General features: G+C 54.2%; 1 protein-coding gene across 2 annotated transcripts in view; it reads right to left on the reverse strand.

Annotated features, from left to right (window-relative positions):
• The window catches only part of ccdc22 (coiled-coil domain containing 22), a 36,586-nt gene that overhangs the window by 15,258 nt on the left and 4,330 nt on the right, over positions 1 to 16,998 (reverse strand). For both annotated transcript variants that reach the window (XM_063034770.1, XM_063034769.1), the window contains exons 5-11: positions 16,825 to 16,906; positions 13,253 to 13,419; positions 12,724 to 12,924; positions 9,419 to 9,481; positions 8,066 to 8,185; positions 2,087 to 2,206; positions 1,387 to 1,503 (exon numbers count right to left, since the gene is read on the reverse strand). In XM_063034770.1, the coding sequence (XP_062890840.1) occupies positions 1,387 to 1,503; positions 2,087 to 2,206; positions 8,066 to 8,185; positions 9,419 to 9,481; positions 12,724 to 12,924; positions 13,253 to 13,419; positions 16,825 to 16,906 (870 nt within the window). The remainder of the gene's footprint in view (positions 1 to 1,386; positions 1,504 to 2,086; positions 2,207 to 8,065; positions 8,186 to 9,418; positions 9,482 to 12,723; positions 12,925 to 13,252; positions 13,420 to 16,824; positions 16,907 to 16,998) is intronic.

Genomic DNA, 16,998 nt, shown 5'->3' on the forward strand with positions numbered 1-16,998 from the left:
TCTGAGGCACATGTATATACAGCTAGGGAGCCCGAGATGTTTGCACAGTACTGTGATAATTTTATGTATTGCATTGTACTGCTGTCACACAAAAACAAAAGCAATTTCATGACCTGTGTGAGTGATGATAAACCTGATTCTATTGTGGACTGAGAGTGGGAAGGGGGCAGGGACAGGGGAATCATGGTGGGGAAAAGGGGAAGGGAGAAGAGAGGAGAGGGAAGCACGAGAGAGACGTTCTGTAATTGATCAATAAACCAATTGTTTGGAATCAAACGACCTGGGCTGGGTGTGTCTGTACCCTCTCCAGCCCAGTACTCCTCCCCTGCCACCCGCCCCACACCCCTCCCGCAGCGCTCCACCCTCGACAGCCCCAACATCGTTGGCTCCCACCAGATTTACAAGCTCGCTCTCCGCTCCGGGTGACAAGTGCAGACTTTGCAAAGGTCTTAGGCAGCCCAGCTAAATACCGTATACGTGCCCAAGACTCTCGCACAGTACTGCGGGTTGAGCGAGCAAGGGCTTCTCTCTTTGGAGTGGAGGAGGGTGAGAGGTGACTCGATCGAGGTTTGCAAAGTAAGAGGACAGCCAGAGACTTTCTTCAGGGTGGTAACAGCTAATATGAGGGGGCTTGATTTTAAGGTGATTGGAGGAAAGTATGAGGAGGGATGTCAGAGGTAGATTTTTTTTTAAATCAGAGGGTGTTGACTGGCCTGACAGGGGTAGAGGCAGATACATTAGGAACATTTAAGCAACTCTTAGGTGGGCAAATGGATGGTAGAAACATGGAGAGAGCTGTCAAAGGGAAGGGTTAGATTGACCTGAGAGTTAAAGGGCTGGCACAACATGGTGGGCCAAAGGGTCTGTAATATTCTGTTTTATGGGTGGGGGTGGGGAAGAGGGGGTGTCAGTGGGAAGGAGACATTTCCCTCAGCAGAGGGACGGAAGAACACAGGGGCTGAGGTTTAGTGGTTGCTGGAGAGGGTTAGAGGGTTGTGTGTTGGGGGGGAGAAGGAGGGGGAATGTTTCCCCTCCCACCCTAGAAGGGAGCGGGGTCTGGAGCTGCGTACCAGAAGGGGTGGGAGAGGCAGGAACCTATCCACATTGAACCAGGCTGTGGACCTGGATGTGCGAGCCACATTGGGGAATCAGGGGAGGGGGCACTTTCCCCACCAGCACGAATCTGAGGGGCTGAAGGGCCTCCCGGGAAGCACCGGCCCCAGCTGATGGTTGCCCCACCCCACGCGACCTCACCTCCCGGCTGGTAGCGGCTTCCCTCCGCCATGTCCCGTCCGGGAGAGGGGAGCTGCTGGGTCCCATTGCCCCACACCCCTTTCAGGGGGAAACCACTGAGTCCTTGTGCCCCTTTCCCTCACCCAGCCTCACCTCGCGGTTGGAGTGGACCTCCTTCAGCTCTCGGAGTTGGGACACCAGCGGTGCCCGATGCTTCTCCCACTGGTGGGCCAGCTTGACGATTCGCTGAGCGCTGCCCTCAATCACAGCCTGGGGAGGCAAACAGCGGGTGGGTTCAGAGCGGGCGGGCGAACCCCCTGGTGGGCCCATCACCTCCGAATGGATCCTGTTGTCTGCCCACCCCAGCCCTCACCGTGAAGGATACCGCCGGGTCCCACTGTCCCCCACACAGCGATTGATGGGGAAATCACTGCCTCAGACCCTCAGGGAAAGGAGCCACTGGGTCCAGCAACTCCCTCACACCCTCCCAGTTGAGGGGAAACACCTGCCCCTCAGAGTGCAAGAGCTGCTGGTCCCATCCGCCAGCCCCCCAGAGGGAAAAGGAGGAGCTGCTGGGCTGACCGTTGGCTGGCCCTTCCGGGGGTGGGGTGGGAGTGGCTAGGCCCCACTGGTTGGGCCCCAAGGGACAGGAGTGGGTGGCTGCATCCCGTCAGCCAGCCCTCGGGAAACAAGGGGGAGAGGCTGGTCCCCATCACCCGGCCCTTCAGAAGGCAGGAGAAGGATGGGGCCGCTGGTTCCCATCACCCGGCCCTCGGCTGAGGGGAAACCTTTGGGTCCCATTGCCCGGCACCTCACGGAGAGGGATTCCGCTGGTTCCGTCGCCCCTCCTCACCTGCAGTTTGCCCAGGTTGGTCTCGGCATCGGGCAGCAGCTCGAGCGTCCTGCGCTTCACGCCCATCAGCTCCTCCTTCTGGGCCGCCGCCTGCTCCGCCTGACGGACCTCCTCCCGTACCTGGCGAGTGGGAGGGAGGGGGACGGCATTACACAGCAACCTTCTCGTCCCACCAAACCGACCACTACCACTCCCCCGACCCCAGAACACCCATCCCTTCCCACACCCAGTGAATGGGAGAGAGGGGGCTGGAGTTACACAGAAATCTTCTCGTCCCACCAAACCAACCACTCCCCCCCCCAACCTGTCCCCCCCCACCAGAAACCCCCCCGACCCCAGAAACACCCATCCCTTCCCGCACCCAGTGAATGGGAGAGAGGGGGCTGGAGTTACACAGAAATCTTCTCGTCCCACCAAACCAACCACTCCCCCCCCCAACCTGTCCCCCCCCACCAGAAACCCCCCCGACCCCAGAAACACCCATCCCTTCCCGCACCCAGTGAATGGGAGAGAGGGGGCTGGAGTTACACAGAAATCTTCTCGTCCCACCAAACCAACCACCCCCCCAACCTGTCCCCCCCCCACCAGAAACCCCCTTGACCCCAGAAACACCCATCCCTTCCTGCACCCGGTGAATGGGAGAGAGGGGGCTGGAGTTACACAGAAATCTTCTCGTCCCACCACACCAACCTCTCTGTTCCCTCCCACCAGCCCTCCACCCCCCCAGAACACCCATCCCTTCCCACACCCGATGAGTGGAAGGGAGGGGGCCAGCATTACACAGTAACCTTCTCATCCCGCCAAACCAACCTCTCTCTCCCCCACCCAACCTGTTCCTCCCCCACCACACCCATCCCTTACCGCACCTCGCAGGTGGGAGGGAGGGGGCCGGCATTACACAGTAACCTTCTCCTCCCACCAACCTAACCTCTCTCTCCCCCCCACCCAACCTGTTCCCCTCCCCACCACACCCATCCCTTACCGCACCTCACGAGTGGGAGGGAGGGGACTAGCATTACACAGTAACCTTCTCCTCCCACCAAAACAACCTCTCTCTTCCCCCTCTATCCCCTCAAGCCCATCCTGCTCCCCTCCACAAGCCCAACCTGCTCCCACCCACCGCAGCACCTCCCCCGATTCTAGAACACTCATCCCCCCACCCCCCTGGCACCGGGTGAGTTGAGGGGGGCTGTATTGGAGGGGTCGTGACTGTCACGTGACGACACTGCCCATTTACCTGGTCGAAAGATACGCCACCTGCCAATCAAGGTTTGACCTCTCCTCGTCCATCAATGCACACCTAACCATTGGCCCCTTTAATTGGCCTTGTACTTGACCTCTGGCGACTGGCCTTTGTAATCAGCTTAACCCTGCTGGCACTGAGCCACTGGCCTCCCTGTGAATCACCTGGGCTGGACTCATCAGCCCTGCTCACTGTAAAGGAAGCCACATGTGCTTGACCCTTCCTCTTTCGCTACCTCCGAGGGACCACCCTGCCGTTGGTGAGTTGTGCATTGAATAGGGTTCGAGGTGGGGGTATCGTCCCTAATATCTTAACATCCGTGCCCGCACAGAGTCAAGGGGTGTCGGGTATCGTATTGACTGTGTGTGTGTGTGTGTGTCTGTGTGCATGTGCGTGTGCGCGTGTGAGTGTGTGTGCACGCGTGTGTGTGAACGCGTGTGTGTGAATGTACTTTGTTCCCACGCAATTTTATTAATTGTCTGTGTGTGTTTTATTGCTGATCCCACTACTGTGAATTGTGTGCGTGTTGCCATCTTCCCACGTTTGCCTTCTGTATATAAAACCTTCTACCAAGACTGTGTCCAGAGTCCTTGCCTTTGAGACCTACCAAATCTGTTTCCTCACTTACAACAGGGGTGAAGTTTCACAGCAACCTTCCCGTCTCACCAAACCAACCTCTCCCTCCCCCATCCCCGTAAGCCCAACCTGCTCCCCACCCGAGCCCAACCTGTCCCCCCCCCACCCGACCCCAGATCACCCACCCCCTCCAGTATCTGGTGGGCGGGAGGCAGCTGGCATACGCAGAGCTGTCCCTGGACCGCCCTGTCAAACCACAGAACGCGCTCACCCCCTCCCGCACCTGATGGGTGATGGGGGGAGAGGGGGCCAGCGTCACACAGGGACGCAACACAGACCCGCAAACCCCACGCCCACCCCCTCACTGCCTCCCACCCCCACCTGGGGGGGGGGGTCGGCCTTGCACAGCAACCTTCACCACCTCACCCCATCAAACCAAGCCCTTCTCCCACGGCTGGGGGGGTGGGGAACGTCCCGGAGAGGTGATCCCTGAACCTTCCACACCAGGACCGGCAAATGTCGACCACTCTGACTGGTTGCATCACTGTCTGGCTGGAGAAAGAGGGGTCCAAACCCGGCCAGCCCCATCACGGACACGAGCCTTCCCAGCAGAGGACAGCTTCTAAAGAGCCGTTTAGGAGGCTCATGGTTGAGCAGGGATCATTATCATCATAGCTTGTCACACCAGACAGCCAGCCACTCTCGTGGTGTTTGGTTGGGGTTGAGCAGGTCAGTGTCAGCTACATCAGGTGAGAGTGGGCAGTTGCGCAGAACGTATTCGATGTTCTGCACCCTTTCGCCACACTCACAGGATTCGCTGGTCTTTAAACCCCACTTCACCACATTGTCTCCCGTCCTACAAACTCCCGCTCTCGCTCTGTTGAGAGGGCACCGCTTCCGTCTGTCAAGCAGTGCCCCGTCTGGTGACATTTCTGTGGGGTCTTGCACTGTAGTGTTTGGTGGGGCTCTGGCTTCTGTTTGTTGCCAGAGGTCGATCCTGTATGTTTGGGGGGATGTTCCGTGCGGTAGTTCCTCCACTGTAGCAAAGCTTTTCCTCGATTGTAGGCAGTTGGAAACTGGCACATGGTGATGTAGTGGGTGCCGTGGATCCGAGTTCTGCTTATCCTTTTCAATTTTTGTTGTAGTGTGCCTTCGGATCTCTGGGGGAACAATGCCTGGGGGCCATGGATTATGCAGAGGATGGTGAGGTTCGGTTTAACGTGGTATCGAATTGACTGTGGAAGTCAGGAAGGGGGAAGTCGTGGGACCAGTCCTCATCGAGGGTCCAGCAGTGGAAAGGGTGAGCAGTTTAAAGTTCCTGTCGGGGGGCGGGGGGGGGGGTCAACATCTCTGAAGATCTATCCTGGGCCCAACACGTCGATGCAATTATGAGAGCGGCTACATTTCATCAGGAGTTCTGAGGAGATCTGGCCTGCGACCAAAGCCGAGCAAATTTCTACAGCTGTACCGCGGAGAGCATTCTGACTGGCTGCATTACTGTCTGGTACGGAGGGGCCGCTGCACAGGATCGAAATAAGCCACAGAAAGGTGTAAACTCAGCCTGCTCCACCACGGGCACGAGCTTCCCCACCATCCTCAGGATGCAACGCCTCAAGAAGGCGGCATCCATCGTTAAGAACCCCCACCACCCGGGTCACGCCCCCTTCTCATCAGGGAGGAGGTAGTAATGAAGACCCAAAGACCCACCCTCTTCCCCTCTGCCATCGGGTCCGTGAACATTGCCTCACTATTCTGCTCTTTTCTCGCACTGATTATTTAATCTTTGTATTTATTTTTATCGTAATTTTTAGCAGATTTTATATATCGCACAGCAGTGTTGCTGCAAAACAACAAATTTCACGACACGTCGGTGATAACAAACCTCACTTAGATTCAACGAGGAGAGGGTGGGGGGCAAGCTGGATGGGCAAAGGAAACAAGGGTACGTTTCCGTGACCGCGGAGGGGGCTGCGTGCATCCTGCCTGGCTGTTTGCAGTCACCCACGGAGCTGGAGCTGGGTCCGGGTCTGGGGCCCAAGCCAGTCTCCGTGACGCGGAGCAGTATGGCACAGGAAAAGGTTCCTCAGCTCTTCAACTCGATGTGGCGTTCAATCAAATCTCATCTGCCTTCACGTGATCCATCACTCCAATGAATCTCATCTGCCTGTACATGATCCGTCTGCGCCCTGTTCATCAGCGAAGAGACTCTGGCAGCAAATTCCAGGCACCCATTGCTCTTTGTGTTTCAAAAACATCTGCCTCGCACATCATTGTTGAATTTACCCCCATCACCATAATATTACGTACTTGACATTTATAACCTTGGGGGAAGGAGGAAGAGAAGATGACAGGGCGCGCGGCCACTTCGGTGGTGATGTCTGTTATCTGTCACGTAGGGGACCGTGCACAATCCTGATTTGATGGAGACGGACGTGACAGTACGGAGGAACATCTGGAAAACGTCTGAAATGCCCGCTTCGCTGCCGCTGCTACTGTGTGGTAACCGGAATCTCCGGAGCAGAAGGCCCCGAAACTCTCGGCTTTGCTTGTTTCAGCGGCCGGGGCGAGGTCGAAGGCGCTCGGCAGAGGATGGCGCCCGGGAGGCTGTATCGGAGAAGCTGGTCGGAAGCTTGAAGTTTTTGGATGGATGGACTCAGAGTCGGCTGTGGTCGGCTGCTTCCAAGGCATCGGCAAGTTGACGGTGCCTGGAGGTTTATGGCAGGGAGTTTCTCCCTTTTGCTGCCTGCTATCGGGGACTCGGGAACTTTGAGACTTTACTTACCGTGCCCATGGTTTGTTCTTCATCAAATTATGGTATTGCTTTGCACTGCTGTAACTATATGTTATAATTACGTGGTTTTGTCAGTGTTAGTCTTTGGTTTGTCCTGTCTTCTGTGATATCACTCTGGAGAAACATTGTAACATTTCTTAATGCATGTATGCATTTCTAAATGACAAGAAAAGAGGACTGAGTGTTCTCATAATCTAAAAAAAGAGAATTGCGCAGATCGCGAGAGCACAGACACAGGCCCATGAGCCTAGTGAATGATTGGGGGTGTAGTGGACGCTGAGGAAGACGATCAGAGCTTGTAGCGGGATCTGGACCAGCTGGAAAAAAATGGGCTGCAAAATGGCAGATGGAGTTTAAGAGCAGAAGATATAGGAGCAGAATTAGGCCATTTGGCCCATCGAGTCTGTTTAGCTATTTCTTCACAGCTGATCCAATTCCCCCTGGGCCCCAATCTCCGCGTTCTCCCCCATCCCTTCATGTCCTGACTAATCAAGAATCTATCAGTCCCTGCCTTAAATAAACCCAATGATGGTCTCCACAGTCGTCTGTGGCAACGATTTCTATGCATTCACCACCCTCTGGCTAAAGAAATTCCTCCTCATCTCCATTCTAAATGGATGTCCCTCTATTCTGAGGTTGAGCCCTCCGATCCCAGACTCCCCCACGATCGGAGACATCCTCTCCACATCCATTCTATCTCGGCCTTTCAATATTCGAGAGCTTAATTAGGTTACGGATAGGTTAATGCAGGCAACTGTGAGGGGTACACGTTGGGAGGACAGAACAAGGTAGATATTACACTGTGAACGGCAGGGCACCGAGGAGCGCAGTAGAACAGAGGGATCTGGGAATACAGGTCTGTAATTCCTTGGAAGTGGTGTCACAGGTAGACAGGGTCATAAAGAAAGCTTTTGGCACATTGGCCTTCATAAGTCAAAGTAAGACTTCATGGCAAGGCCTAATTTGGAGTATTGTGCGCGATTTTGGTCTCCAACCTACAGGAAAGATGTCAATAAGTTTGAAAGAGTACAGAGACAAATTTGCCAGGACTTGAGGATCTGAGTTATAGGGAGAGGTTGAATAGGTGATGACTTTTTTCCGTAGAGCGTAGGAGAATGAAGGGAGATTTGATAGAGGTGTACAAAATAATGGGACAAATGTTGGCAACTAGGACGAGCAGGGAGGGTGGTGTGGTCAGCATGGCTCAGCTGGGCTGAAGGGCCGAGCTCTGTGCTGTATCACTGACTGTAAATACTGGGATCCCCTCCCCCACAGACCACAGCGGCTCGCCCCCTCCCTCCCGCAGCCTCACGGGTCGTGGAAGTGCGGGGATGGGCGGCAGCCCTCGGATCGTCCTGTACCCCCCTACCTGAGCGACGGTGACCAGCAGATGCTTCACGTCCCCCGACACTTCCTCCAGACGTAGTGACACCTCCTCCAGCTGCTGCTCGCAGGCCTTCACCTCCTCCTCCTGCTGAGCACGCACACCCTGGGGTGGGGGGGCAAACACAGGGACAGTGACTGACCGGGCATCTGATGCTGACCGTCCGCTCCACAGAGAGACTGAGACTCACTGTCTGTCCAACACTGGACCGTCCATCCCCAGGGGTTCAAGACTGAGACTAACTGTCCATTTAGCACTGCACTGTCCATCCCGAGGGGCCGAGACTAACTGTCCGTTCAACACTGGACCGTCCATCCCGAGAGACCGAGACTGACTGTCTGTCCAACACTGGACCGTCCATCCCGAGGGGCCGAGACTGACGGTCTGTCCAACACTGGACCGTCCATCCCGAGGGGCCGAGACTGATGGTCTGCCAACACTGGACCGTCCATCCCGAGGGGCCGAGACTGAGACTGACTGTCTGTCCAACACTGGACCGTCCATCCCGAGGGGCCGAGACTGACGATCTGTCCAACACTGGACCGTCCATCCCGAGGGGCCGAGACTGACGGTCTGTCCAACACTGGACCGTCCATCCCGAGGGGCCGAGACTGACGGTCTGCCAACACTGGACCGTCCATCCCGAGGGGCCGAGACTGAGACTGACTGTCTGTCCAACACTGGACCGTCCATCCCGAGGGGCCGAGACTGACGATCTGTCCAACACTGGACCGTCCATGCTGAGGGGCCGAGACTGACGGTCTGCCAACACTGGACCGTCCATGCTGAGGGGCCGAGACTGACGGTCTGCCAACACTGGACCGTCCATGCTGAGGGGCCGAGACTGATGGTCTGTCAACATGATCAAAACACTTCACTGTCCCAGATATTCTCTCATCTCCACCCGTGCCTGGTACAGCAACTGCGACCACAAGAAATGGCAGGGAGTTGTGGACGAGCTCAGCACATCACGGAAACCAGCTCCCCCCTCCACGGGCTCTGTCCACACTTCCCACTGAAGCAGCCAGCACAATCAAAGACCCCACCCACCCCAGACATTCTCTCTTCTCCCCTCTCCCACCGGGCAAAAGGTAGAAAAGCCTGAAAGCTCGTCCCACCAGGCTCGAGGACAAGATGGACTCCGTCTCACAGTCTACCGTGGCCCTTGCCCTTCTTCACTGTCTGCCTGCACCGTGCTTCCTCTGTAACTGTTACACTCTATTCTGCATTCTGTCACCGCTTTCCCTGGTTCTTCCTCAAACGGTCTGATCTGTCTGAATGGCATGCAAGAACAGAGTTTAAACTGACCAGGAGAGGTTCCACCAGACGCACACTCACCTCTTCTGACTCCTTCGAGGACGGGCGGACTGCATCCATCGAACGGAACGCGGTTTCGGCCTCCTGTTGTGGGGAGGAAGTGAGAGGAGGTGACTTGCTGATATCTGTTCCCCAAGAAGCGACTGGCCAGCCACCGTGCCAGCCCGGATGAACGCTGCCTGGCACTGCCAGAACTGCGTTGGAACGAGCGGGTGTCTCTCTGGTTGGTGAGCTGAATGCCACGGGGTTCAGTCCTGGGCCTGCAACTGCTCGCGATATAGGCTAACATTTTGTAGTGTAGGATGTTGACTATCACACGAAATCGGGTGGAAAAGCAAATTTTGCAAAGAATCTACGGCGTCTGACCCTGCAGCAGAAGTGATCCTGCCTGTGGCACATTGAATTGTCGGGAGAACAATCATCTTTTCTGTACTGCACGATCTCCCTTGGGGGCTTTACTATTGATTGCGTGGTGGGTGGTGGGTGCTGATGCTTTTCGCTGAAATAAGTGGGGGAGAGTTCATGCTTTGCTGCTGACTGTGCAGGGGAGGAACGAGGGGGGCTTTAGGTTTCTAACGTTTTTACTGTCCCTCATTCTTTGGGGCGCTCTTCTGTTTCCGTGGATGTCTGTGAAGAACAAGAATTTCAAGTTGTATATTGCGTACGTTCTCTGATATTAAATGGAACTATTGAAACTACATATGTGTAATTGTTCAGTGAATGTTCCAGTAATTGTATAGTATAGCTGCTTCTGAATTTTTCTGGAAGCTTCTTAGTCCTCCTCTGCAACTCTGGAGTCTGGCTATTTTAGAGGTTAATTATTATCATTGTTTACCCATTTAGTTTGAGCTGCTTTCTGCAGAAGATGACCACTTCTTTACCGTTTTAGTCATAGAAAAGTACAGCACAGAAGTAGGCTCTTCAGCCCATCTATTCCCTGGCAAACCATTTAAACTGCCTCATCCTACCGACGTGCACCTGGAACATAGCCCTCCATACACCTCCCACATGTACAACCCAAACTTCGTTTAAACAATGAAATCAGAATCGCATCCACCAATTGTGCTGGCAGCTCATTCCACACTCTCACCAGCCTCTGAGTGAAACTTCCCCTCATGCTCCCCTTGAACACTTCACCGTTTTCCTTTGTTCATTTTCTGTTCTTGTAAACATCTGCAAGCAACAGGTTTTACGCTTCATTCTTGATGACAGAGGAACTTCTGGATCTCCAAGATCATCTTTGCTGTTCTATATCTGCTTGCACGTCCCCCTTCAGGAGGTGTGGACCTGGAGCCCAAGTCCTCCCAGGACATCAGCACTCCCATGGGCCCGGCCATTAACTGTGTACCTTTCCCTCACATGGTTCCTTAAGGTTAGCGTAGCCGGGAGTGGTATTGGGGATAAGATCCCGCTACCTATTAAATGCTCCCAATGGCGTGCATCTCAAGCAGCCTCTGACAACCAAGTCCTGCTCCCAGTCTTCACATGTGGTTTAGCTACTAAGCCCGGCGGAAACGTTTCTACTGACAGGGGAAGGGGCAAAGGCGGGTTACTGGTGCCTTAAAACCAGTCGCTTCAGGCAGATGGGGCTCATCAGCCTGGGTTGGCCGCTCGTCTAGGAGGAAAAATTCTGATCTCAAACCTCCACTGCCTTGTGGCTATACCGACTCACGGGGAAGCCTTCGGGAGTAAACATCAAGGGAAAAACCAGAGCTGCAGTCCCCAAGGCAGTCCGACGTTGAGCTCAATGCTGACTGGCAGCTCCCGCGACACCGCTGGTGCCAATGTGTATCGGCCTCTGCCGTTCCTTTGGGTTCATCAGATGGGTGGAGAGGGGGAGTTTGCTTTCCATATCGTACTGCCCTGGCTTGCTTATCACGCAGACCGTTGGAATACAACATCCACGGTTGACCCTGACCATGGAGGGTCTCAATTACCTTAGACTTACAAAGTGCAATGCCATTCACTAATCCTAATTAAACCACCCCCTCACCACCACCATTTTCCCACCCACATCTGCTGCGAGCCCAGCAGCTTGGTGGATGTCCACTCCACAGGCAGACGGATCTATTACTGGCGGCAGCCACCTATTCCTGGCTCTAACCAAGGAGACCTTTAAAGGAGGGGCAATTGACTCCTGTCGACATCAATGGCGCTGAGGTCGAGAGGGTCCAGACCTTCAATTTGCCAGGAGCGAACATCAGCAACAGCCCGTCCTGGTCCAGAGGTCACGGCTAAGAAATCTCACCAAAGCCTCTCACGTCCTCGGGAGGCTGAAGAAGTTTTGCATGTCCCCGTTAATCTTTACCAATCTCTATCGATGCACCATTGCAAGTATCCTATCACAGCCCCGTACCGCAACTGCTCCGCCCATGACCGCACGAAAACGCAGAGAGTCGTGGACACACCTCAGCACATCACAGGAAGCAGTCACCCCTCCATAGACGCTGTCTACGCTTCTCACTCCCTCGGTGAACAGCCAGTATCAAAGACCACACCCCCCACCCCAGACATTCCCTCTTTTCCGCCCCCCCAGCTGACTATCCTCCCGGCGGACCAGCCGATGAGGGGGTCATGACGGCTTAACAAGGGGCACCCAAGAACCATAGGAGCTTGAGGAGAGGAAATTAAATTGAATTGTACCTGTTCTCGATGGTTCCCGGAGAGGAGGAGAGACAAGGGTGGTGTGCAGTGTGTGACTCAGGCCAATAGTCTATCATCCAGTGCCCGAGCTTCCAGGGGGCACTCAATGGCTCACGAGGAATTCTGGCCCGGAAAGCTAAGTCTTCATCCAAAAGCGCTGGAGTCTACTAGTGCTGACAGAGGCAGGGACTGTTGGTTGTAACGTCAAGTAGCTGGAAGCTGCATCCAGGTTTGGGGAACGGAAGGGAATGTTATCTGGCTCACCAGCTTCCGTTATCAGACTATTGAACGGCCCCCAGTACGATTAGATGGGCTCTTGACCTCACAATCTACCTCGTCGTGACCCTTGCAGCTTATTGTCTGCCTGCACTGCCCTTTCTCTGTAACTGTGACACTTTATTCTGCACTCTGTTATTGTTTTCCCTTGGTCTCCCTCAATCCACTGTGTAATGATCTGATCTGTGTGAACAGTATGCCAGACCAGCTTTGCACTTGGTACCCACGACAATAATAAACCAACTCCCATTCCCATTACCCACCCGAGCCACACACAATGGCGGGGAAAATCCCATTATCTCCAACGTTACAGCAGAAGTTCAGGTCTGTCAGAGGAGTGAGTGTGGATCAGCTGGGGGTTCCCAGAAACTTTTCCCCGGGGAATTCTGGCAGCGTCGCTTTCCTACCTGGGTGAAGGTGAACCTCTCAGTGTGGGTGAAGCGGGAGCCCTTCATCTCTGTGCCGGCCAGGCCGGTGCCGTAGGACTGCAGGAGCTGGGCCAGGTCCGAGGTCGAGTGGCTCGCTGCCCCGGGTCCGTGCTGGACGCAGCGCTGAAACTGTTCCCGGACCCGTCTCTGTAGCCGCTGGCACTTGCGGGCTCTGTAGTCCTGAGGTCACGGGGACCCAGGGGAATTACAAAAAAAAACAGCTTTAGGAATCAAAGGAAACAGTCCCCAGAAAAAGGGGAAACTGCTGAGATCCAGTGCCCCACGCCCCTACGGAGAGGTGGGTGAATAGCTGGGTCCCATTGCCACACATCTCTCTTACCAGGGGGACCGCTGGGTCCTGTTGCCCCACCTGCCTATTGGGAGGTGGTGGAAGAGCTGGGTCCCGGTACCCCAAATCCCTCTGACATGGGGGGAAAAAAAAAATCGATGGCTCCCATCGCCCCGCACCCCTACAGAGAGTATGTGCCACAATCAGATTTGGACCCACCTCCGGTGACAGGCGGGACGCCAAGCCCTGGCCGTTCCACTCCACGTCCCACTCCTGGACGGCACTGAGCTCGATGGCGGCACGCTCCAGGACTGAGGCAGCGACACAGGGGTGGTTGACCTGCGCAGTGACCGGCGGGCAGTACCGATCGAAGTACTCCTTGGACTCTGCGGACACAGGGAGAAGACAGAACAGTTGGTGCTGGGGAGAGGGGGCACGGCCGGCTCTGGGGAGAGCGCGGTCGGTGTGCTGCTGGACAGAGAGCAACAAACCTTGGTGGGAGTTCAGCGCACCAGAGTCTCACTCTCGTCCCACAGCACAGGGGGAACTCCTTCACCAACGGCTCATTGTGCCTCACGCCGTCCTCTCAGAGAGCAATTAAACCCACAAGACACGGTGTACCCGACACCCTGAGCACTCAGGCGGTCTACAGAATCCACTAAAATAACATACACACAAAAAAACACTGGAGGAACTCAACAGGTCAGGCAGCATCTCTACTGGGAAGTAAACAGCCAACGTTTTGGGCTGAGACCCTTAATCAGGACTGGACAAGCAGGGGGCCAGAAGCCGGCACAAGAAGCTGGAGGCAGGAGGGGAAGGAGAGGAGAGTGGACCACGGGAGAAAGGGAAGGAGGTGGTGAACCGGGAGGGGTGATGGGCAGGTGAGGAGAAGGGGTAAGCAGCAAACTAGAATGGGGAATGGAAAGGGAAAGGATGAGGGGTGGGTGGGGGAGAAATTACCAGAAGCTGGAGAAAACAACGTTCATGCCTACAGTTTGGAGGCTACCCAGACGGAACACGAGGCGTTGCTCCTCCAACCTGAGAGGCCAGGGACTGACACGTTGGAATGGGAGTGGCAAGTCGAATTGAAATGGGAGGCCACCGGGAAATATCACCTTAGGAACCTACTCCTGGTCCACAGCCCAACCTGAGGGAATGCTCTCCCCATAATTGCACCGTCTCGGATCGTAAGACCCTGCAGCCGAGAAGATTATCGGGGTCTCTCTTCCCGCCATCTCAGACATTTACACCACACGCTGCATCCGCAAAGCAAACAGCATTGTGAAGGACCCCACACACCCCTCATACAAACTCTTCTCCCTCCTGCCATCTGGCAAAAGGCACCGAAGTACTCGGGCTCTCATGACCAGACTATGTAACAGTTTCTTCCCCCAAGCCATCAGACTCCTCAATACCCACAGCCTGGCTTCACACCAACCTACTATACCCTCTACTGTGCCTACTGTCTTATTATTTATTGTAGTGCCTGCACTGTTTCGTGCACTTTATGCAGTCCTGGATAGGTCTGTAGTCTCGTGTAGTTTCTGTGTTTTTTCTTGCGTAATTCAATGTAGTTTTCATATTGTTTCATGTAGCACCATGGTCCTGAAAAACGCTGTCTATGTTCTGTACCAGTAGTTATGGTTGAAGGTGACTTGACTTGACTTGATAAGGCACTGGTGAGGGTGAGTGACAGAACCCAAAGCAGCCCCCCCCCCCCAAACCAGAGGAATATCGATCCCTGTCCCTCTTGGCACTGCACTCCATGGCCGGGACAAATCAGCCCATTCCCCCTTGCCCCACCAGGGCTGGGAACAGTGGGATCGCCCTTTGCAGAAGGGCAGCTTATGCCCACAGTTACTCCACCATTGGCAGGGGAGCCGGTGGGGGGGGGCTCCAGCCAACCTCAGTGACAGGTGGAGGGGCAGGTAGTGTTAAGGAAGCATAGACTGGGAGAATGGGGAAAAAGGTGGCAAATGGAATACAGTGTCGGGTCATGCACTTTGGTAGTAGGAATAAAGACGTAGACTATTTTTCTGAATGGGAGGAAATTCAGAACTCTGAAGGGCAAAGGGACTTGGGACTCAGTAATGAGGAAGGCAAATGTAACGTTAGCATTCTCTCTAGAGGACTAGAATATAAAAGCAAGGATGTAATGCTAAGGCTTTACACAGCACTAGTGAAGCCTCACTAGGAGTATTGGGAATAGTTTTGTATCCTTTAACTAAGAATAGATGTTCTGGCATTGGACAGGATCCAGAGGAGGCTCATGAGAATGATACTGGGAATGAAAGGGTTAACACATCGTAAACACAAAATACTCTGCAGATGCTGGGGTCAAAGCAACACTCACAACACGCTGTAGGTTTCATTTTAAGGGTTAACATATGATGTCTCTGGGCCTGTACTCGCTGGAGTTTAGAAGAATGAGGAGGATCTCATTGAAACCTATACGATACTGAAAGGCCGAGATAGAGGAGACGGGGAGAGGATGTTCCTATGGCGAGGGAGTCTCGGACCAGAGGGAACAGTGTCAGAATAGAAGAACATCCATTTAGAACAGAAATGAGGAGGAATTTCTTTAGCCAGAGGGTGGTGAATCTGTGGAACTGCTTGCTGCATATGGCTGTGGAGGCCAAGTCATTGATATACTTAAGGTGGAGGTTGATATGTTCTTGATTAGTCAGGGTGTCAAAGGTTAAGGGGAGAAGGCAGGAGAATTGTGTTGAAAGGGAAAATAAATCAGCCATGACAGAATGGTAGAGCAGACTTGATGGGCCGAGTGTGATATGGAAGCACCAATGCCCCGAATGGAAAATCCTATGAAAAGTTGCGGATTTAGCACAGTCCATTACGGGTAAAGTCCTCCTCACTACTGAGCACATCTACACGAAACATCGCAGGAAAAGACATCGTCAAGGTTCTCTTCTCGCTGCTGCCATCAGGAAGGTACAGGAGCCTCTGGACTCACACCAGGTTCAGGAGCAGTTATTACCCCTCAGCCATCAGGCTCAGGAACAGTTATTACCCGTCAACCATCAGGCTGTTGAACCAAAGGAGATAACTTCTCTCAACTTCACTCTCCCCATCACTGAAATGTCCCCACAGCCAACAGCAACACACATAAAGGTTGCTGGTGAACGCAGCAGGCCAGGCAGCATCTCTAGGAAGAGGTGCAGTCGACGTTTCAGGCCGAGACCCTTCGTCAGGACTAACTGAAGGAAGAGTGAGTAAGGGATTTGAAAGTTGGAGGGGGAGATCCAAAATGATAGGAGAAGACAGGAGGGGGAGGGATAGAGCCAAGAGCTGGACAGGTTCACCAGCAACTTTTATGTGTGTTGCTTGAATTTCCAGCATCTGCAGAATTCCTGTTGTTTGCCCACAACCAATAGACTCACTTTCAAGGGCTCTTCATCTCATGATCTTGAAATTTATTGTTTATTATAATTATTTCTTTTTGTACTTGCAGAGTTTGCTGACTAGCTGCAGGCCCAAGCTGGTGTGGTCTTTCATTGATTCGGTTATGGTTACTATTCTATTATCACTTATTGAGTATGCCCTCAAGAAAATGAATCTCGGGGTTGTACACGGCGACATATCTACTTCGATAATAAATTTACTGTGAACTCCCCAACACTCGAACACCACGTACACACCACCCAACCCTTCCCCCACATACACACAAAGATCTGTTTAACTGCCCCCATTAACACCCCCGGGCACTGTCAACGGCGCAAGGACGGGAGGGAGCGGGGACAACCACACTCCCTGCACCAACTGTTCACCACCTGTCGGGATATTCTTCCCAGCCGGCCAGATTCCGGGGAGGCTGAGCGGCTGACTGCAGAATTCCTGGATCGCTCGGGAGCCCTGTGAACAGAGAAGGCGTGTGCATCAGAGGTGGGGAAGGCACCTTTTCCAAGACACCCCCCCTCACCTCCCGGCATTCTGCTTCCCTCCAA

This window comes from Mobula hypostoma, chromosome 28 (assembly GCF_963921235.1).
Source record: "Mobula hypostoma chromosome 28, sMobHyp1.1, whole genome shotgun sequence".
Lineage (NCBI taxonomy): Eukaryota > Metazoa > Chordata > Chondrichthyes > Myliobatiformes > Myliobatidae > Mobula > Mobula hypostoma.